Source organism: Branchiostoma belcheri, unplaced genomic scaffold (assembly GCF_001625305.1).
Source record: "Branchiostoma belcheri isolate BF01 breed outbred unplaced genomic scaffold, Haploidv18h27 scaffold17, whole genome shotgun sequence".
NCBI classification, from domain to species: domain Eukaryota; kingdom Metazoa; phylum Chordata; class Leptocardii; order Amphioxiformes; family Branchiostomatidae; genus Branchiostoma; species Branchiostoma belcheri.
Window position 1 is genome coordinate 2,332,552 of NW_017803157.1, and position 21,006 is coordinate 2,353,557.

General features: G+C 41.1%; 3 protein-coding genes across 3 annotated transcripts in view; all 3 read left to right on the forward strand.

Moving 5' to 3' along the window:
* LOC109466853 (integrator complex subunit 10-like) overlaps window positions 1–9,606 on the forward strand; it is a 14,539-nt gene extending 4,933 nt beyond the window's left edge. The window contains exons 11-19 of the mRNA XM_019764712.1: window positions 530–680; window positions 1,265–1,347; window positions 5,741–5,821; window positions 6,016–6,075; window positions 6,474–6,573; window positions 6,869–6,948; window positions 7,402–7,564; window positions 7,952–8,048; window positions 9,270–9,606. Of these exons, the coding sequence (XP_019620271.1) occupies window positions 530–680; window positions 1,265–1,347; window positions 5,741–5,821; window positions 6,016–6,075; window positions 6,474–6,573; window positions 6,869–6,948; window positions 7,402–7,564; window positions 7,952–8,048; window positions 9,270–9,426 (972 nt within the window). The 3' untranslated portion in view covers window positions 9,427–9,606. The remainder of the gene's footprint in view (window positions 1–529; window positions 681–1,264; window positions 1,348–5,740; window positions 5,822–6,015; window positions 6,076–6,473; window positions 6,574–6,868; window positions 6,949–7,401; window positions 7,565–7,951; window positions 8,049–9,269) is intronic.
* A 1,257-nt stretch (window positions 9,607–10,863) lies between these two features.
* On the forward strand, window positions 10,864–14,414 carry LOC109466601 (XK-related protein 6-like). The gene is made up of 3 exons (XM_019764331.1): window positions 10,864–10,887; window positions 12,487–13,377; window positions 13,870–14,414. Exons 1-3 carry the CDS (start codon window positions 10,864–10,866, stop codon window positions 14,323–14,325), a joined length of 1,371 nt encoding a protein of 456 aa, XP_019619890.1. The 3' UTR covers window positions 14,326–14,414.
* A 2,701-nt stretch (window positions 14,415–17,115) lies between these two features.
* Window positions 17,116–18,576, forward strand: LOC109466740 (myoglobin-like). The gene is made up of 4 exons (XM_019764494.1): window positions 17,116–17,226; window positions 17,536–17,638; window positions 17,936–18,049; window positions 18,435–18,576. Exons 1-4 carry the CDS (start codon window positions 17,129–17,131, stop codon window positions 18,546–18,548), a joined length of 429 nt encoding a protein of 142 aa, XP_019620053.1. The 5' UTR covers window positions 17,116–17,128; the 3' UTR covers window positions 18,549–18,576.
* Window positions 18,577–21,006: the final 2,430 nt, after the last annotated feature.

A 21,006-nucleotide genomic window follows, 5' to 3' on the forward strand; every position in this document is an offset into this window, starting at 1 on the left:
ACGTTACGTTACGTTACGTTACGTCTCGTCTCTCTCTCTCTCTCTCTCTCTCTCTCTCTCTCTCTCTCTCTCTCTCTCTCTCTCTCTCTCTCTCTGTGACTGTCTCTCTATACATGTAATGTTACAGATCTCTATTTCTGTCTTGCTCTATCTCTCTATGTGTGTGTGTGACTGTATCTCCCTCTACATATCTCTATCTCTGTCTTTCTCTCTCTCCCATTTTATGTTTCTCTTTACACACTATATCATAGAGCAAACTGTATCATTGAATTATTGTTTAAAGAGCTTTACTTTGCAAATAACTTACCTATTGAAGCTGGTTCTCCAAATAAAATATTTATTTGTTGATACACTGTGGAACAAGCTTTATTATATGAATGCTTCCCAAATCTGTACAACAGTAAATTTTTTGAGTCTAAGATAAACAAATATCTGTCTTTACAGTCCTTAATTAGCCTTATTTTGAAGTATACATTTTTTAAATAAAAACATGAAGATGAACCTGCCTTTACAATGTATTTTCTGTTAGGGCACGTCAGATGACGAGGCAGGTCAGAGGTCAGGTCGAGCGAACATCCAGATGAGTAAGAGCGGGCAGGTGCCTCCTGAAGGGATGGCTTCATTCCGCACGGCTATAGACTGCTGGAAACTACTGCACAAACAGCATGTCATGGAGAAAGGTACCACTTACATAGTATTAAAGGCATCCAGTGTATTTTCAGGATGGCAGAACAAAAAAAGTATTCTGGATATGAGGAAATCTGTCTGATATTGACACTTATTGTCATTTCTTAGCACATTTTTCTAATCATTTTCTTACTTGAAGCATTTGAAATAGCCCAAAAACAAGCTACGTGAGGCATTTACATTTATTGTTTGTACATAAATTGCTAGAACCAGCCTAAGGTACAAAAGAAGCAACTGTTTCCATCATCTTACTACTGTAAGCCAGCCATCTGGCCATAGCAACCGATTTTTCTCTTTCCCAATTTTTTCCCATAGACGTAAGCATTAAGGGACTTGCCTGAACTGAACACTTGTCCAAAGCAACCCAGACTGGTACTATTTTGTGCAATCTCTGCCCAGGCTATGACCACTGCGTCATTTTCAAGCATGTGGTGGAAGACATTTTTTAATGATAAATAGCAAGAAATATTATGGGATCGCCAGTTTGACTGTATTTGAAAAAAAAAAGAATCCTTGGAGTTGTTGAATGTCCTGAATGCCATGAGAATGAAATGTTGAAAACTTGTCATTTTCCCAGACTTCAGCAGACTGAACCAACACTGGAAGACTGAGGGGTGGGTGTGGCTACAGTCTTTCATCATCGACATGCTTCTATACCAGGTAGAGGATGTGTGCTTGTAGCACAGGCTTGTTCTTTTACAGGGTGGAATCAGGGGTGTTTATCTTTTACGCCTGGCCCGGTAGTTATGGCTCCCACCGTTGAGTCCTTCCGGGCCAGGCTGGAGGCCTGCCCGCCTTAAACCAAGGCCTCCCCCCCCCTAAAGTAGGAGGGTGTAGCCGGGGCTCACATAACATCTTTGAGCCCCGGCAAAGATGAAGATGAAGATGAAGGAATACTTGCCTGTTGGATTTACATGGATCAAAATCCTTTAATTATGTTTACCGAAGGAAAACATATTATATTTGCTCATTTCCTCCTCTTCTTCTCCAAACACCTAAAAATCGTAGATATTTTCGTAATTAGAGCCTGGAGGAAAATGAAATTCAGCATGCTAGTAGGTTGATACGTTAGACATTGAACCTTGGTCATTTTGGCCAACATAGATGTCAGAAAATGATTTTATTGGCAAAAAATGGGTAAAAAAAGTTGCGTTTTAAGCCAAAAATCGAACAAAAAGAACGCGTTTGGAACATTCGAACAACCATGGAACAATGGAACAGCGTGTTCGATAACCGCGGGTCATTGACCCTAGCGCTACGCACGGAACACCCGAGCTTTCCAAATATGGGCATCCGCCCTTGTATGACACGAGAAGACATCAGTGGACCAATGTAGCGGTAAGTTTTCATTTTTCTTCGTAAAATACGGTCATATGAATACCAGTCTCGAGTAGAGAATATTGCATTGGGATTTTGGGTTCAATATCCACAATTAGGACTGCAGATTTCCACAGAACGCGGGAGACTTTGTTTAACTTTTTGCATGTCATCGCCGGCTCAAAAAAAAAACACTAGCAATTAACTAGCCGGCTCAAATCTAAAAATAAAGCTCTAGTAATTTACTAGCTCCTGACTTGATAGAATCTCGTATGTTTAGCGATTTAGGCTTGTTGCTGTTTTGAAAATAAATTAAACAGAATTGTGTTCATCCGTAACTATTGTCGACTTTGTATTATGTAGGTGCGGGGCAGGGGGAGGGGGGCGTTTGTTTACGTTTATTACTCATGATATAACAATTAACATGGATACTAGTATAACATTACATTTTGTCGTTTTGTCAGACAGTTTCAATCTTTTTTCGGGATAACACAGTACAGTACACGGGATAAGCATCAAATCGGGATTCATGGCGATATCCCGCGGGATTTTTCGGGAACCATGTTGACTAAGATTTTTACAGACAGACGGTGCAGCGCATGTTTGTTTCCAAATTATGCATGATGATAACAGTAGCACAAACGAATAGTGTTTTTAATCAAATGTTGTTTTTTTTTTGATATCGAAAATTTTAGTGGCTTAATAATGTTTAGAACGATAACAAAATAATACAACCGTCTTGGTACGAGAATTTTTGTCTGACCTTGCGATGTGGACAGCCCGCTAAGTACTGCTTTTGATGTCACCCGACCCGCGCTATCTCAGATATAAAATCGATCTAACACAGCCACTCGAGAAGTTCTTCTCCTAGATATGGGAGGTCGACGCACGGAGTTGCGGAAGAGAGATTAAACATTATACAAAAGAGGGGGCGAAGCATAATTCCAAGGTTCTTTACGCCCTTGGCTTGTTTACGACGATCAAGAATTGATACATTTCGTGTTGCTGGGACTGGCACATGTTGCCATAGAAACGACACGCAGCATAGCTAGCAGACCGCGCGGCGCCAATCACAGCACACAGACGGGGACCCGCCCACTGGCTGGGAGGTAAGATTTCAAACTCAAAGGCTCGATTCTCCGCCCCAGAGACTTCTGCCGCCTGACGTATTGTAGCGATTTTCCGCCTCAGCCCTGCACGCGGCATTCTATTTTTCTCATCCCGATTTCATTCCAAAACGTTTTTCACAAGTGACATCGAGAACTAGAATGCTTTTTCCACCGGAAGAATTTTTGCCAGCCGCATTGAAGAACTTGCTTTCAGGGTAATACGTACGTGAATGAACGTGGCCGGATCGTTGTTGATTGTTGATGCAAGGGTTTATTCATACGTGTTTGGGGAGGGGACTGAGACGCATGCCCCGATTTTGATGGGCAAACTTTCCTAATTTTCGTAATACAGAGACTACTTGACGCTCACGAGAACACGAGAAGACTTCAACAAGCCAATTTAGTACAATATGTCACAATGAAACTCAACTCCAGCCGGTACGCCCCGTTTTATTAGATGGTTTATAAACTTGACAGATTGATTGTTTATATATAAAACTTGCCGAAAAATTCACTGGAGACGAAGAGGTTATTACAAATTCATTCCTGCTATTTTCTTACAGTTTTGTGAGTTTTCGCTGCACAAGAGCTTTTTAAAAATTTAGCAGTTCAGCTATGACCGGGTGAGGAACGCGTTGTACACAATATACACAATTATGGCAATGTTGACTGACGTCAGGGTGCTCCATTGGCCCTGCCCAGATCGCCCGACAGGACGTAAAACATTTGGCACGCCGCCATCGGTGATAGGACCCGCGGTAGACTTTGAGATCTCGCATCAAGTTTGTTTTTTTTTTCGCTCCGCGGTACGCAAGACACGCGGATATCTCGCGGGATTTATCGGGACGCCTATCCCGAAAAATTCCGCATCCCGATGATGCATATCCCGTGAAGTTAGCTCTCATAATAAGGATAATTTCCTATAGGAATTTGACAGAAGAAATAGTGTTGGGGCTTCAATATATATGAAGAAATATGTGAACGTCTGGTTTCACTTAATTTGTAACTTGAGTCTTATGCTTGCGTTGTTATTCTTTCATTGCATACAGACAACAGTGTTCTCTGTATTAACAAATTGGTCTGCTGTAAAATTTTGATATATATCATATACCCCCTTTGACATATATTATATACCCTCTTGGACCCCGACTGATATATTTATACATTTGTATACATATGTATTATGCTTTCCTTTTGTGGTCCAATGACTTAGACATATATTATCAGTTTCTGCTCACTTTGCTTACTCTCCTTTTTGTATCCTCTACTAGGAAAGGAAGCAGAACTTGGTCCGTGAGAAACTGGGGAGGAACCTAACAGAGCTGAACCCAGCCATCCACAGAAGGATACAGCACATACATGCACATCGCTACCATTTCGAAACACATTATATCTCCAATTTGGCCAGTAAATATTCATTATGTATGTTAAGTTGCATAATATATGTAAGTCATGTATAGCTTTTTAAGTATGTATGTATGGTTTTATAGAGTGTGTAGTTCCAATATTTTACACAACTGTAGATTTTCATCATCATTGCAATGATTTTCATATTAATGTTCAAAGAACACTTATTATAGAAGTGGGTATAATTGACTGGCTCGGCAATCAAAAGAACCCAACAAAACTGGCTTGATATATATCTTATGTACTGTAGTATAAAGACTAAAGTGTACTATAGGAATTGGTTCTTCATATCATTGTATGTCATTTCATTATATGTATATGATATACGTACTTACAATGAGCCTTCTGTCATGTATTTGTAATAATAATAAACTTATTATCATTATTATTTCAGCATACGTCCTGTTTACTATTTACAAAAATGTAATAAGGTTGTGAGACGAGCTCAACAAAGTCGTTTGTAATTAAAGCTGTCAAAAAGACTTGAAGTTTACTTGCAGTCTGCAGAGGATGTCATTGATTAAAGTTACATGCTGTGGCCTAATTGCAAACATGGTAAGAGTGTGTGCTGATTGTATAATATATACTAGTATCTCCTATACATGCCACTACAAGACTAGTCTATGGTAATGATCTTTGAGTGGCAGACCGGTAGATTTTAAACTTGGCCTTACAACGGCAAAAACATTCAAATTCCCCAGTTATAACGTTAATGTTACTCTATAATAACAGTACATAAAAGTCAGTAATATAAGCAAAATATCCTTCTACCCATCCTTTCCCAATAACGGTATAACGTTAAATCGTAGGCAAGACCATCCTGAGGTAAACATATTGCATTTGCTTGCAAATGTTACCTTTCTAGTTTTTTTTCTGTAATTGCACTGGTGCAGGTAACATAGAAAATAACCTGCTTCAGACAAATTTTACCTGTACCACTCGATCAGGCTTTAGCAAGTATAGGTCATACTAAATACTGTTCAGAAACCACTGCCATTATTTCTTTTATACTTCATTGGTGGTAACAGCTCATGCAGCAAATAAAAATCCACATACATATGTACACCTACATGTACGTATATAAACCCAGTACATGGACCAGTTCAGGTAGACAACAGAAATACCTGCACAGCTCTAATTTTACGTGCACTAAGGTCCATATACACCCAGTATTTTGAGCCCTGAACCTGCATTTAGTTCCTGATGCCTCTACTTTGCAGGGAGACCAACAGAAAGCTGTCAGTCTACTGGAGGAGTTGTTGGGTAGCTGTAGTGGTAAGGACCAGGAGGATAACAGACAGGTATATTTGTCGTTTGTCTGAAACATTCCTTCTTTACTATCTATGTCAACTGAACAGTTCATTTTGTACTTCAACCTTGTTTCACTTGCACAGATATTGTGGCCTTAGATTTGGGTTTGTGTGGTTTATCTAGATAGTAATACTTTTTTATGTATAAACAATGACTGATGGATTTGTATTTTGTCTATTTTCAGACTCTCCTTAGGTTGTCCCTCCAGCTTAGCTCCTGTCAATTCTGTCTTGGCAATTATCAAGTGAGTTTTTACTGTAATAAAGCCTTTAAAATATGTGGTAGATAATCAACAACACTGATCACCCTAAAATTGGAAAAATACATGCAATTCAGATACATGACACAAAAGATACATGAACTTTTCTAGCTCCATGATCTGACACCTGAACAATGAAACATTGTATGATCAGTTTTCCAACATTGACATTGAAAAAAGTGTTCTCATGCAAGTTTTGCTTTGTTAAACTGTATTGTATAAGTTGGATCACTAGAGATCACTACCAAAGTCTTAAAAAAAAGAAAAGAAAATCCCTACCTATTGACCCTATTGTTTTAGGACTGAAACAGGAAACACAACATTTCTTCCTAGGCCTTTAGTAGTAAAATGTTGTAAAGAAATCAACTTTTTTGCCTGTACAGAGAGCATGTGAGCTTGCCTTGGATGCCATTGCAGAGCTGCCAGTAGAAGTACAGCCTGGGGATACTGTTCCATCTAAACAGCAGAAAGCTGACAAAGAAAGTAAGTCACAGGTGGTTTTTAGTTTGTATGCAGTGGATTGTTTTGACTGTCTATGGTGACTTTTAACGTCATCCAATGCAATTTCAGGGCGTCAAAAACTGGATTTTCAAACTTCTGGCCATTCTTTTAAAAAAAAGTAGTAAGTTGGTTCAATCCTATCTCATTGTACATGTCTTCTACAGTAGAAAAAAGCTACTAGTATTCCTTTGCTGTGACCTGCACTTAACCCAGTGGGTATGTATGTACAGTAAAGTCCTTCATTCACTCATTCATTCATTCATTCTTTTTTTTTCAGGTCGACAGTTACTGATGCTGTCCTGTACAGAAGCTGACATCCTTCCCTACTGTGTGCATGTGCTGGTCACATGTCTCAAAGTGGGTACTCAAACTGGCCAATCAGAAGTTGGCACTTAAACAGTCTGACCAATCACGAATGAAATAGGCAGTTTAAACTTTGATAATTACCTGCTTTAGAATATAGAATCAAGCTAGGTTTTTTCTGCAAAGTTCAACTGTAGTTACAGTATTTTCAGTCTGTAACCATTCTAAAGTTACATTTCATTAACTGATTGTTAGTTTCTAAGACATAAATCATTCAAGACCAATATCTTCAAAAGATTTCCAGTGAGGGTTGGTGGAAAAAGGAGTCCAGTCCAATCGGCGGAAATAGCAGTCCAGTCTGATTTGGGGGTGGAAAAAGTAGTCGGGTGGTTTCTGCTTGTAGTAGCGCCCCCCTAATCGGACTGGACTCCTTTTTCCACCAACCCTTTCTAGTGATGATTACATCGTATTTAAAAACTTTGTTTGTTTGTTTGTTTGTTTGTGCAGAGAAATGCCCTGGGTGACTCGGAGGATGACATGTCCTTAGGTCACCTGATGGTCATGCTGCAGTATGATTGGCCCAGCCAGGAGGCACTGTTTATCAAAGCTGTGGAAAAGATTGTTCAGCAAGGGAGCTTCACCTACAACATCTTCTTCAACTATGTCATCAGTATCCTTCAGAATCATTCATTCATTCCTTCATTGAAGTTGTCCATCCATCCATCCTCTCATCGTGAATACAATGTCATGTACATGTAGTTTCATCAGGTTGGTAAGTTACTGAGTAAAGACGCTCTTTTTACACAACCAAGTGTTTTATTCACAGCTGACGTTTCGATGACCGTCTGTCACCTTCCTCATGGCAATTCTGACTGGTTCACATTGCACTGCAGCACAGGTGTCACTGCTGTAGATTTCATTTGGGAATGCATCTATAGCAGCGACACCTGTTCTGTGCAATGTGAACCAGTGAGAATTGCCCTGAGGAAGGTGACAGGCATGTATTTTGTCAAGGAATCAGGTTAGAATCTCGAGTGTGACCTTGACTGAATGTCAGACATTGATATGCTGGAGGAGTTTGCCTTCCTGAAGACCCCAGAAGGTGGCAAAATTAACCTGGATCTTCTGCCTGTCAGCACAACAGCCATATCCAGGTAAGGTGGCCAGTTCAGAATTTTCTTGTGCCTGTATAAAATGTCACTGCAAAAAGTAGGCACATGTCAGTATCACTATCAGTGTTACCTTGTGCAAGGTAACTTTTTCATTCTAGTCCTTACATGTGTATAATGTCGTGAGAACCTTATGTGACTGTCATACTGTATGTGTATGCTCTCTAATCTTTAGTATCTTTAACTATTGCTGGTATCTGTTCTGTTTTGATTTTATATCCTCTCTGTCACATTTTGCTCACCACTTTCCATTCTGTGTGTTTCTTGGTACGTTTTTACATGTCAAGTTTCACCTGATGCCCCCTCCCCACTCTTCAGCATGCTACAATTAGTAACAAACTACTTTGTTTTCCTAACTTTCCATCTAACTCTTCCTGTTGTCTAACTGATAGTTGCTGCTAACATCACTGGTTTCTTATTCTATCCTGTTGCCTAACTGATAGTTCCTGCTAACATGGCTGGTTTCCCATGTCTCTTATTCTATCCTGTTGCCTAACTGCATACACAGGTCTCCAACACCAGTTCAGAGGTATGGACTGGGCAACAAACCTTATTGTGAAAGACGTTAACGTCCTTGAGTAAAGAGACTCTTTACCATCTGTCACCTTCCTCAGGGCAATTCTGACTGGTTCACATTGCACTGCAGCACAGGTGTCGCTGCTGCAGATGCATTCCCAAATCTGATGGAACTATTCACGGATGTTAACGTTCTTGTTTCGTGGTTCTTATTGGTTTTCTTATTTCAGCTGTTGATATTGCACTAACCAGTAGAAGTTGATTGCCCAGTTAATTTGACATATGATATCTGTCAGTTTGAATATTGACTGTTACAATTGTATTCGAAACTATAAGGAAATGTACAAATGTATCTCTGTCCATGATATTATAGGAAAAACACACATAAGAACTACAACTCTTCATTGATTAATAAATTGTTTTAATACTGTTTGAAACACAATAAAGAGACATTGCAAACATTCTCTAAGCAACAAGTCTTAAATGATTTCTGTATCTGTATAGCCGGTATAACCGCCTTTCGGCGTAACACACCGGCTTCTGTATCTGTATAGCCAACATAACCGCCCTTCGGCCTAACAGTAACACACCAGCTTCCGTTTCTGTATAGTCTTCTTTTACACCTTTGTGATTTCAATCATCATGTTATTCTATTAAATCAAATTTCCATACATGATTGTATGATTTCAGACAGAGGACAGTGACGAGAGGAGTCCACAAAGGTGTGAAAGAAGACTTCCGATTGGCCATGGAGCGCCAGGTCGCGCGCTGTTCTGAACATGTGGACACTCTTATCAAGAAGTTCCTGACAGAAGAGAGAGATATCATCCTACAGAACCTGTTGTAGATGCTATTGTCTAGCACTTTTTTCAATATTGACATGCCTATAACCAGGATTTTGAATGTGTTCTTTCCATTGTCTGAGGGACCAGTGAGTGCTAAAGGTGCAAGGCTTCTACTGGCATGCTCCCCCAGATAATTTTGAAAATTGAACCTTCTGAAATGGCATTTCTTTCATTTTTGAGGGGATTTCAAAGGAAAAATGAGACGTAACTTTTTATTCAATGACAAAGTGAGCAGTTTTTCCAGTATTCCAGCCACACTGGTGATACAATCAGTCTATCTTTTAAAGAAAAATATAGGACCTTTAGAACCCCCCTGGCTACAGGCATAATTGATTATGATGATGATGAACATCACATCTACATGCTGAATTCCTTTTTTCTTCAGCACTACGTACATGTACATTTTAGGAGTATCACAAAAATTAAAAAGGAAATAGACACCATAGGAAAGTTGACATCTTGTAAATATACATTCGTGTAGTATGAACTATGTGTCATGTCTTTCATTTCTTAAATCATAATTTTGTTATGGTTGTTGGTCCATCGAATGCATATATTCGAAATACTATCAATGGACAACCACCTCTTGACTACAGATTGATGCATAACCTCTAACCTTCTACCCTCCTTGGGCATATTAGGCTGTGTTAGGAAGAACTTTATTGACACAACAAAAGTACAGTGACTTTCGTAAGGTCTTAAACTACATGTAGACATGCAGACAGATACGTGGGTACAACAAAATTGACCTACGTACAAGACAATAGATGAATCAACTTGTACTACTTGTTCTAAGGTCTAAACATTCTTTGATATATTTACCTACTTCTACACGGTAACTAGTACCTTCTAGAATGAAATTAGGTTAAGTATCGCTCACGTGGGCTGCTAATGGTTAAAAAATGTTGCTGTTGTCCCGTTATCACATCGTACCAACGGCCAGTTAGACTGTGTCTTGGCTCCCAACAATTTGAAGGGGCCAAAGCACACAGGTCTGTTTACCTGTATGGGCGGTCCTTGCTGAACGTAGCTGATGATGACCCGGCAAAATAAATTTATGTCCGGAGTAGCTCTGTTTGCTCACTCTTTGTTAGTTCTGTTGTCGGTTGGGAAATTATTTACAAAGCTTCCTAAATCCCCAAGCTTGAAGCCCGCCATTTTCTTCTTTTTGGATCTGTTCTATCCGAAAAGCTTGCGTGCGTGTATTCCCTCCACACGTATATTTTTGACGGGGAAGGTGTTTAAATCGTTGGTCGGTACAGGAAATATACATCTGTGTTGTGTGTCAGAGGTGACGACAGGAGCACGAGGTGCCGTAACCTTTGTGTGGAACGCAAACACACCTTTGGCACCTGTTCCCTGGACGCGGTAAGACTTGCCGGACATTTCTCAAGACTTACTCTTAAAACCAAGACGTCGTTTTTGCCTTCTCCACAGCAATGGATACTGGGGGAAGGTGGAAGGTAAGTGTTTCTTATATCACACCTCAGTGTACAATATTCTTAAAGTCTGATGTCTTAGCCTCTAGATACGGGCCCTTTCACGCATCTGCAAACAGTAGTTGCGTATGACTCTACCTAATGGTTGGACAACAAGGGAATAACAGTTATATATAAGCTTAAGGTCACTTCGTATTTGTAAGCGTTCCTATTCCTCCTGAACATGTAGCCTTCTTATATACTGGTGTGTACATGTACTGGAGTTATAAGATTAACTCTTTCATTGCAAGTTCATGCCCGAGGGATAATTGCAAACTGGCAAGCTAAGGACGATGAGTACAGAATTTGAGATAGTAACTTCATATTGTTATTTAGGAATGGTCGTTAACGCTGCTGGTACTTTCAAGGCGAACAACAAGCACTTGTACAGTAGAGGTCTTAAAGCTTTATTCGGTATTAATCAATCATTAGACAAAGCTGATGCTCCTTTATCCGTCAGAAACAAACTTTTCGACACCTGCGTCAAACCTTCAATTCTTTATGGATCGGAAATCTGGGGATCAGTCAAAAGCTCCAAACTCTGCCCCATCGAATCCATCCACCTGAAATTCTGTAAACAAACCCTTCGCGTCCCGAGATCAGCTTGTGGCCTCGCTGTAAGAGCGGAATTAGGGAGGTTTCCCATTCAAGTGGAAGCCACCCTAAACGCTATCAAGCACTTGCTTAGACTACGCCAGAAAGTACCAGCCGATAGTTTTCAAGCTGACGCTCTATCTTGTCAGCTAGAGTTAGACAAAGCTGGAGCCAAATGTTGGGCATCAGGAGTGCGAAAGTCCCTGGAAGAGTGTGGTTATGGTTACATTTGGCACTGTCCCCTCTCATACAACACAAATGCGTCTCAAATTATTAACTCCATCCATCAGCGACTAAAAGACATTTACATCCAAACCTTCTTTAAAGAAATACACAATGACACCAGAGGTGGTCCTGCTAAAAACAAACTTAGGACCTATAGACTGTTCAAATTGGCCTACAATGAAGAACAGTACCTAAATATCGACAACACACGGCACAAAAACGCCGTCACAAAACTACGGATCAGCTGCCATAAACTGCACATTGAGACCGGTCGACATAACCGCACTCCCCTGGAACAACGTATTTGTCGATACTGTAATCTAGATAGAATAGAAGATGAACATCATTTTGTAGTAGAATGTAGTTTGTATAACAGTGCGAGAATTGAACTTTATAGACGAATAACATCGATGTTTCCCCACTTTACACACCTAAGTAATACAGACAAATTCACATTTTTAATGAACTTAGACAAACCCTCGATCCTTAAACTTGTATGTTCTTATCTTTTCAACATCACAGAGAAGCGAAGAGAAGTCGAAATTATGTAACAGACTGTAGTGCTAGTACTAGATTGATCTTGTTGTGTACATGTATATATTTGTGTATTCAAGTTAACCTTTGTACCTAACCCAGTGGGTATGTTTGTACAATAAAGGTCTTCATTCATTCATTCATTGAAGAATGGTATAAAACTGTCGGCTAACATAAAATACACAGGGAAGACAAACATGCTGGCGACTAACATTTCTCTTTTTTTATCAGGCAAAACGAAGAAGATATGAGAAAAAAACAACAACAGTTAAGATCGAGGACGGTAAGGGTTGCTGTGCAGGATGCCGGGACAAACTGTCGTCACTGCTGAAGAACTTCTACGTCCAAGTCCTGATCATCGTGGTCTTCCCGCTCGGCTTGTACCTAGTGGATCTCCTGACTGATATCCTCCTAGCGGTTTCATACTACAACAGCAGGGACTACACCTGGTTCGGACTGACTCTAGCCTTCATCCTGCTACCGTCCATCGTCATGCAGGTGTGGACGTGGGTTTGTTTAGGAAATGAAAACCAGGAGATGGACAGGGTTATCACCCGGGGGTGGTGGGTGCTGGTCCTGTGCGTGCTACAGTTGGGCGTGTTCGTGGACTACTGGGTCCTGTACCAGCGGTTTAAGAGAGGGTCTGACATCGGGGACAGTAAGTACGCTTTCCTGCCGCAGATTCACCTAGTGGAGACGATGCTGGAAGCAGTGCCGCAGCTGTGTCTACAGCTCTACATCACCATCGTGCAGCACTACAGGAGCAAAGGAGAGGAGCCCGGCATCGTCAACATCTCTTTCATCCACGACAACACCGGGACGGCCACTAGTAGTGCCCAGACGGGCGGTTCTCCAACTCCGCCCGTGAACCTTCAGATGATCTTCTCGGTTACGACCTCCCTGCTTGCCGCCGTGAAGGCCCTGATGGTGTACGAGTACTACTACTGGAAGCGCGGCAAGAAGGGGACTCAGGTCGTCAGTAACGTGCTGTTCGCAGCGTGGAAGATTGTGGAGGTGTGCTGCAGGGTGGCCACCATCGCGCTATTCAGCTCGCTCCTGATGCCGTACATCGCCCTGCCTATTGCCCTGCACTGGGTCGTCATGGCGGTAGTGGAAACCAAGGTACTTGTATTCTGTGGCTTTGTACGGCCTTTGGTAGAGTACGCCTGTCCAGTGTGGCACCCAGGTCTGACTAGTTCACAGTCTAAGTACATAGAAGTAGTACAGAAGAGGGCGTGCAGGATAATCCTAGGCAGAAACTATGTTAGCTATGACAGAGCAATAGAACAACTATCACTCACACCTTTGTATTTGAGACGCCGTAACCTATGTGTAAACTTTGCAATGTCGACAGCTAAATCTCCCAACTTCTCTGGTTGGCTACCTCCTAAACGTGGACGCCTGCATGGCAGAGAACTGAGATCAAAGGACAACTTCACGCAGTTTAGCTGCAGGACGTCTAGGTTTAAGAATAGTGTTTTATCTTTTATTGTTGAGCTGCTGAACCATTATTGATAAACTTTAATGTGTATCATGCCCCAATTCAGCCATGTAAGGCTACAATGGTATGTGTGTTGTATATGATAAATAAACCAGTTCATTCATTCATTCAAGGTGGGGAAGACGCAAGCCGCGGTACAGGGGGAGGAACAGCAGCTGAAGCTCCAGCCCGTTTGGGTCAGCATTCTGGCCGTGGCGCCGATCGACGTGGTGAGTTGGGTGACGTTCACCCGGCAGCACACCGTGGTACCTCTGGTGACCAACACCATCCTGGTCACGGTGGAGAACTACACCATGGTCACGCTGTGGTACGTGTTCAGCCCGTACCGCTGGTACGGTACCACGGCGCTGGCGGTACTGGCGACGGGGTACGCGGTGTCCGTGGTACTGAACGTGGTGTACCACGTCTACACGCTGCGGAAGCGGGCTGGGTCCTTACGCCGGGACAGGATGACGCACTACATCAAGACTCGCACCTCCAACTCTGGTGGTTACACCAAGACCACCACTATAGAGTGGTCCAAGACGACGTACACCAAGATGTTGGACATGGTTATACAGCACTGGTAACGCACTTGGGCACACATATAACTATCGCAGAGTGGAACTCACTGTCACCAAGTACAGTAGAGGCATTGTCATTAGATAGCTTTAAACAATGTCTAGAGTTAGAAGTTCAAGGGTTAGGTGTAACAAGTCGATCGGTGTAATATAGCCAGCTGCCGCCGCGCCGCGTGCCTGCGAAGCTGGTGTGTTACGCCGAAAGGCAGTTATACCGGCTATACATATACAGATACAGATACCCGTGTAGCCCAGATACAATAGTCAACGTATGGGAAAACCAATGGTGCCACATAGATGTACGGACGAATCGAAAAATTTAGCAAGAAAACAGTTATAGAATCTAGATCTGCAACTATATTGTAACTCGTATATTGTTATCGATAATATTTTGTAGTTTTAGTTGTAGGATAGTTTAATTAAGTTAAATTAAGTTTTACTTCCATTGTAATACATTGCACCATACACGATTGTCGAGCAATAAAGTTCATTATTTTCTGTATATTTGTAAAGAGATAGGAACCCGTAGTACCTGTACCTCTGTGACATACATAGTGAGGTTCTCAGAGTAAACGTGGCAATGACAGAAGAAATAAGCAGTAGAACTCAGTATTATAGGGGTGTTTTTAAAAGAATATTAATCACTCTGATGAAGGCCAAACGTTGCTAATAAAATACTTGTGTTCTTAGCTGTCATAGTAATAAGAATGATGCTCATTCAGAATGCCAGTGTATAGCTATATAGCCATTCCATAGCTACCATTGCATTCAATTAGGAAAGTCTTTTTTTTTAGATGTACCATAAGTATCGGCGAGAATTAATGATAAATTATGGATATCTTTCATGTATCACCATTACCAGCAGGTATCCCTCTAAAAAGATGGTAATTCTCTGGTGTAATGGCCGTGGGTAGCGTTTTGTGTGGATACACAATATCGATGGTGTTAGAGATTTGTTTGTTTGTTTGTTTGAATCATTCTTTATTCATGAGAAGCTCAAATATCGACCTACAGGCCGCTTTTAATTGAGGTAAGAGGTAAGGTAGGTTCAGACAACATTTTATAACAAATATACCGTTTATATCATCACATACATGGTACAAAATACGCACATAGGAGTGAGATCTGGTACATGGTTCGTGCGTTATCTTTCTTGTTATGCTACATTTTGGATGAGTAAAGCAAATGAGTTTAAGTATGTTGTTGGAAATGGACTCGCCTCTTCATCTTATTCTTTCTGGTCAGCCAGGATTCACTCAAGACCTTTCAAGTCCTTTATTTACCTTTAGGCCGCGCACTAGCCCTGGCCTCGTCCGTGAAGTGTGAACCCTCAGAGGGCTAGGGGTTGGTGTTGGAAAAAAGCGAAGGACAAGTGGCTTTTTTTCGTACTTTTCTTTAATGTTTTAAATGATGTTTTAACGGCAAAGAGCCTTCCTTTCTTCATGTCAAGTCTAGAAAGTCAGTTTAAGTTTAATCAGCACGACCTGAATAATTGGACAGTGTTGTAATGTTGAAATTGATGTTTTAACTGCAAAGAGCCCTCCTTTCTATGCCCATATCTAGAAAGTCAGCTAAAGTTTCATTAGCATGGCGTAAGTGATAGAGCTGTCATAACACAGTACATAACCGAGTGGCGTAACAAATTGCCCGGGGGCCTCTCTGTAAACACACGGCATGGAGGGTGAACAGCGTACCGGTACACCGACTGTTGGAGGACGCACACGTTCCAAACTGCACGTAGGCCAATTTCTAGCCTCTACGAGGCTTCGGAAAGCGACTGGAAAGAGAAGCAATTTGACAACTAGACAGATAATATATGCCAGTGGAGTTGGTCCTGGGAGTGGCAAACTGTTCTTTTAGCGCGGACCAACTCCACTGGTACATCATCTGTCTATTTGACCAATTTCTACTCTTACCAGCCGCTTCCCGAAGACTGGTAGAGGCTGGCCTATTTCCTCAAAAGGGACATCTCTTTGCTGCCCAAAACTGCTCAGAACAAATATTAAATATTAGTTTTTGATATCAAAAGAAAGAGGCAAAGATACATCTTCGTTGAAGCATACGTCTTTTGATCTACGGTAATATCCAATATTTTATAATATGTACTTTTATTCGTCCGTTTACTTTGAACTTTATTTTTCTCATCCTTGACATTGCTTGACCACTTGACAAAGAAATAACAAAGGTTCCAGTTTCAGTCTTGCATCACAAGTTAAGTGTATAGGTGTATATAAAGGAACGTGTCCTTAGCAAGACCACATCAGTTTGTCGGGAACGGTCTGAAGAGAAGGTATGTTGTGTTATATTGTGTTGTGTTCTTGCATGATGGGCATGGGGAAACTTGTACCAAAGTAGTTTTAAACCTACTTCGACCAGTTCAATACATATTATACAGATTAGTGTTTATTATATTTTGTCAATTGTAAGAGTATAAACACAATTACAAGTGACGTGAAATTGTTTTTAATAAAAGCATTCCGTACAAATAGGCAAAATGGGTCTTAGTAATGATGACGAGACTTTTTTGACCATCTCAATACATTTTTTTCAAGATTTATGTTTTTAATATATTTTGGTCAATTGTAAAAGTGCATAACACAAGTAACGTTCTTTGAAATCTTTCCATAAAGAACCACTTTCCATACAAGAAGGTGCAAGAGTCCGGACTTTTTCGACCATCTCAATACATTTTTTTCAAGATTGATGTTTTTAATATATTTTTGGTCAATTGTAAAAGTACATAACACAAGTAACGTTCTTTAAAATCTTTCCATATTAAAAAAAAGAACCACTTTCCGTACAAAAAGTCAGAATGAGTCTCCGTGGTGCTGACAAGACGGCCGTGGAGCAATCCTGGACACGGCTGGTCCAGTCGTCCTTCCAAGACGCTGGCGAGAAAGTCTTTCTCAAGTAAGCCTTCTTAACTTCGCCCGATTTTCACCACTCCTTGGTATACTATCTATCGTTTGCGAGTGATTGTGCAGTGTTGTCTACGCTTCCCGTGTGTTTTTTTCTATTGTCCACCTCAGATTATTTTTTTATGTTATAGCCCGTATAAATTTTAATACTTCTACAAACATGAAAAAAAGTATTAGACTGTTTTCGTTCGAGAAGGTTAAGGCCTTCTGAGGACAAAGTTGTTCGACTCAAAAGTGTATGTATGCACTTTTGTACTCACGCCATTTTTGAAAAGTCTGTCTGTATCTTTCTAATATCCAGGCTACTCAAGAATGATTCTACTAAGGCGAACTTCAAGAAGTTCAAAGACATCCCATACAGCAAACTTGCTGGTAATGACGCCGTCCGTGAGCATGGTGGGAAGGTAAGTAGGTAAAGACCTTTACATTTCGGAAGAACACGCCTGATCAAAGGTCCACTTTTTATCTAAAGGTAGAAGATTTTTCCTTAAAAGTTGGGCTGATGTGTATCACCAGCGGGACTGGAATACTATTTGTCCTATTTTGTCTTTCATAGCCCTCTCAAAAACGCAAAACTGTCATTTCAAAAGGTTCCATTTTCAAACTTTTCTGGGGGAGCATGCCCCCGACACCCCTACGGCGCCCGTTTAGGTAGGAAGAATCCCCCCACCATAATTACATAGCTTGTTTTTGTTCGCTAGGTAATTCAGGTGTTGGATGACTTCATCAAAGGTCTGGACGGCAGCGGGTGTGAGGCCGTGAAGAAGGCCGCACGACTCCACAAGGCGGCCGGCATGACTCACGACCAGATCGACGTAAGTCAGCATATACTAACGAATAGTTAGTGTGTGTGAGGTGTTGCCACTTCGCTGTTTAATATAGCCCCTTCGTTGTTTGATATAGCCCCTTCGCTGTTTAATATAGCCCCTTCGCTGAGCACAACTTTGTACCAATGGTCCTTCGTAATAGCCTATAGACAATAGAGTTTAAACTTTGTTCAGCGCGTGCATCATACATCTGACAAAGTTTGACGAGATCGACTGAAAATTTATGGTGAATTTCTTCCTTGTGTTGGAACCCAGCTGAAGTTTGAACTCTATAGCCATGGATTCTACCAACACAGATCAGCTTTCATTCACTGCTCAGTTAAAGGCATCAAATGTAATCTTGAAAACATTGATTTTTCTTTTCCCTCCTCAGCTTATGAAGCCTGCCCTGTGTGAGGTGTTGGACGAGGCGGGATGCGGCGACGCCAAGGCCTCCTGGGAGGAGCTGTGGCGCCTGTTCATGGCCGCGCACCGCGACGTGTACTGAGCGCCCCCTAGCGACATTGACGTGAAATACAAGCACGTCTAGCAGCCAGACAACTTTTAAAACAGTAACTACATGTACGTTTATTTTATTTTATTCACATTTATTTTCCGAGGATGAGGCAAAAAGTTATAAAACTTATCTCAGCCCTCTCCTCACACATAAAAGGAAACAATAAAACAAAGTAATAATAATAATAAGAAGAAGAAATGACAAGGGTACATAATGAGCTGGTGTATAACATGTACGTTTGATAACGTTACAAGCGCAATAGAATTCCATACATGTTTTTCCTTTTTAAACAGTGTACTTTGTTACTGTGGCATTATATAACACCCACTTCGCTGTTGAACATAGCCCCTTCGCTTAGCACAACTTTGTACCGATGGTCCTTCGTAAGAGCTACATGTATAATGGGGATACAGAGAAATTGGTTCAGTGCTTACGATGGACCATTGGTACAAAAACTGCGCTCAGCGAAGAGGCTGTTTCCATCGCAATTACGTATGTACAACAGTAATAGCAATCTCTACAAAAATGTCAAAAATATGGTTTGATATCAGGCAAGGAAGTCTCAATGTACATATAAACTTCCAATTAATTGGAATGTGATTTTTTGTACTGTTTAATTAATTTCTTGAAAATGTCTTTAAAACGTTAAAAAGGTGACACTTAATTTCATGTTATCACAGACAAACTCCAAGAGGAATAGATGGGCAGTTATTTCGTACAGGCAAAAGGCAGAAAAAAAAACTCGTAACTACATGAACAAATTACTTCTTTCCAACGCGGCGCCTGAAGGCAAATGGTCGCCTCAAGATTCTTCGAAAATTTCTAGTCAGTCCAGCACGTAAAAGTAATGTGTCTGCTGAGATAAGGATCTAAAGGACACCTCTTATCAACTTAAAAACCTGAGAGTTTGCAGAGAAGCGCGCCATCAGACGACTCAATGATGTATGGATCACCGCGAGCCAAAACGTCGTCCTATTGTTTGACCCACAATGCCCCGGTCAGCCTCCGGACAGGATTAACAGCCGAACTAACTACCTCTCAGCACCTGCACAATTCATCCATGTCATCCACAAAAACACTGCTTAATTAAAAGCCCATTTTGTAACCCCATTGTCCAAGGATCTTGTACGCGCCGCTCAGGGGGAAATGTCAGATTTCTTATCAGGAAAAAATTGATGTCAAAGGAATTATGAAGAACAAAAGGACACGCGTTTTGCTTGCCAGAAAAACTTTGAAGCCAGTAAATATGAGGGATGTCTAATATGTAGTCTACTGTAGTCTAAGTATCGACAGTTTACTAACTGATCATAGACATATCGAAAAAGACTAAGAAAAAAGACATGTCTGGCTGAAATTGTAATAGAGATCCCATTAAGATTTGAGACATGGGGTCTACCAAAATACTTTGTCATTATTTATTTCACTCAGAATGTCAATTCAGCCCTATTTGTTGCTTCTATCAAGCTTCAGAAGCCTAAGGAAATGGTATAATATCCTCCAAATGGGAGCGACAACATCCTTTAGCGGACCAACTCCCGACATGTTGTATTTCTACTCTTTCCAGCAGCTACCAGAGACTATCTATTTGACTTCCCATTTAATGTTCTCCGTTGAACCTTATCATTTTTGGGTGAAAATGTAGAAGCTATGTTACATGTGTTCTGTCCAGATTTATAAAGGATGATTTTTTTTTATTCCAACATTTTATAAAAGATATGGGGACGGCACACTCAAGTTTTTTTCTTTATTTTCATGCCGCCTCCAACGCAGAGGACAATGGACAATGCTCATTTTCACCTGAGTTAAGTGAGGAAAGCCGTGTAAAGAGCCTTTAATTAAGGACACGAGACCGGTGGCATGGCAGGATTCGAACTCGGGACCTCTTGGTTCCGAGTTGAGCACTTTCCTTGTGTAATAAGGAATTACTTTGCGTTATTCACACTTTAGCAGTTTTGCATCTCTTACCGTGATAAAAACTGACGTGATTCTCGTAATGACCAGTGGAACAAGAAAGGCGCCGGCGACAGAAGTCAAAGGTCGTGACCCGAACGGTGGTCAATTTCTCCGCGAACAATCAGATGTCATCCCGGGTTAGTTTAACCAACGGGGTCAGTCAAATGTCACAAATTCAGCGCGACACATTAGGAACTTTTGACATGTCCATCTAGGGTGGACCATGGTGGTATTGTAGCCTCCATCAGGCCTTTCTACGGGAATACGGATGGTAGAATTCGGCACAAAAGAGAGTAAAATTGGCCAAGGGAGTCCGGCCGCGGGGAGATAGTTTCTTTCCCAGTCAAACATACAAGGCGGCCAAACTCCCCTGGCAATTATTCTCCTATATATAGCCAGCGTAGTTAGTCTGGTAGAGACTTGTGATATTGGAGGTTGGCAGACGGGAGGAGAGAAACAAAAGAAAGACGGGTATAAAGTAGTAACCTCCAAGCAG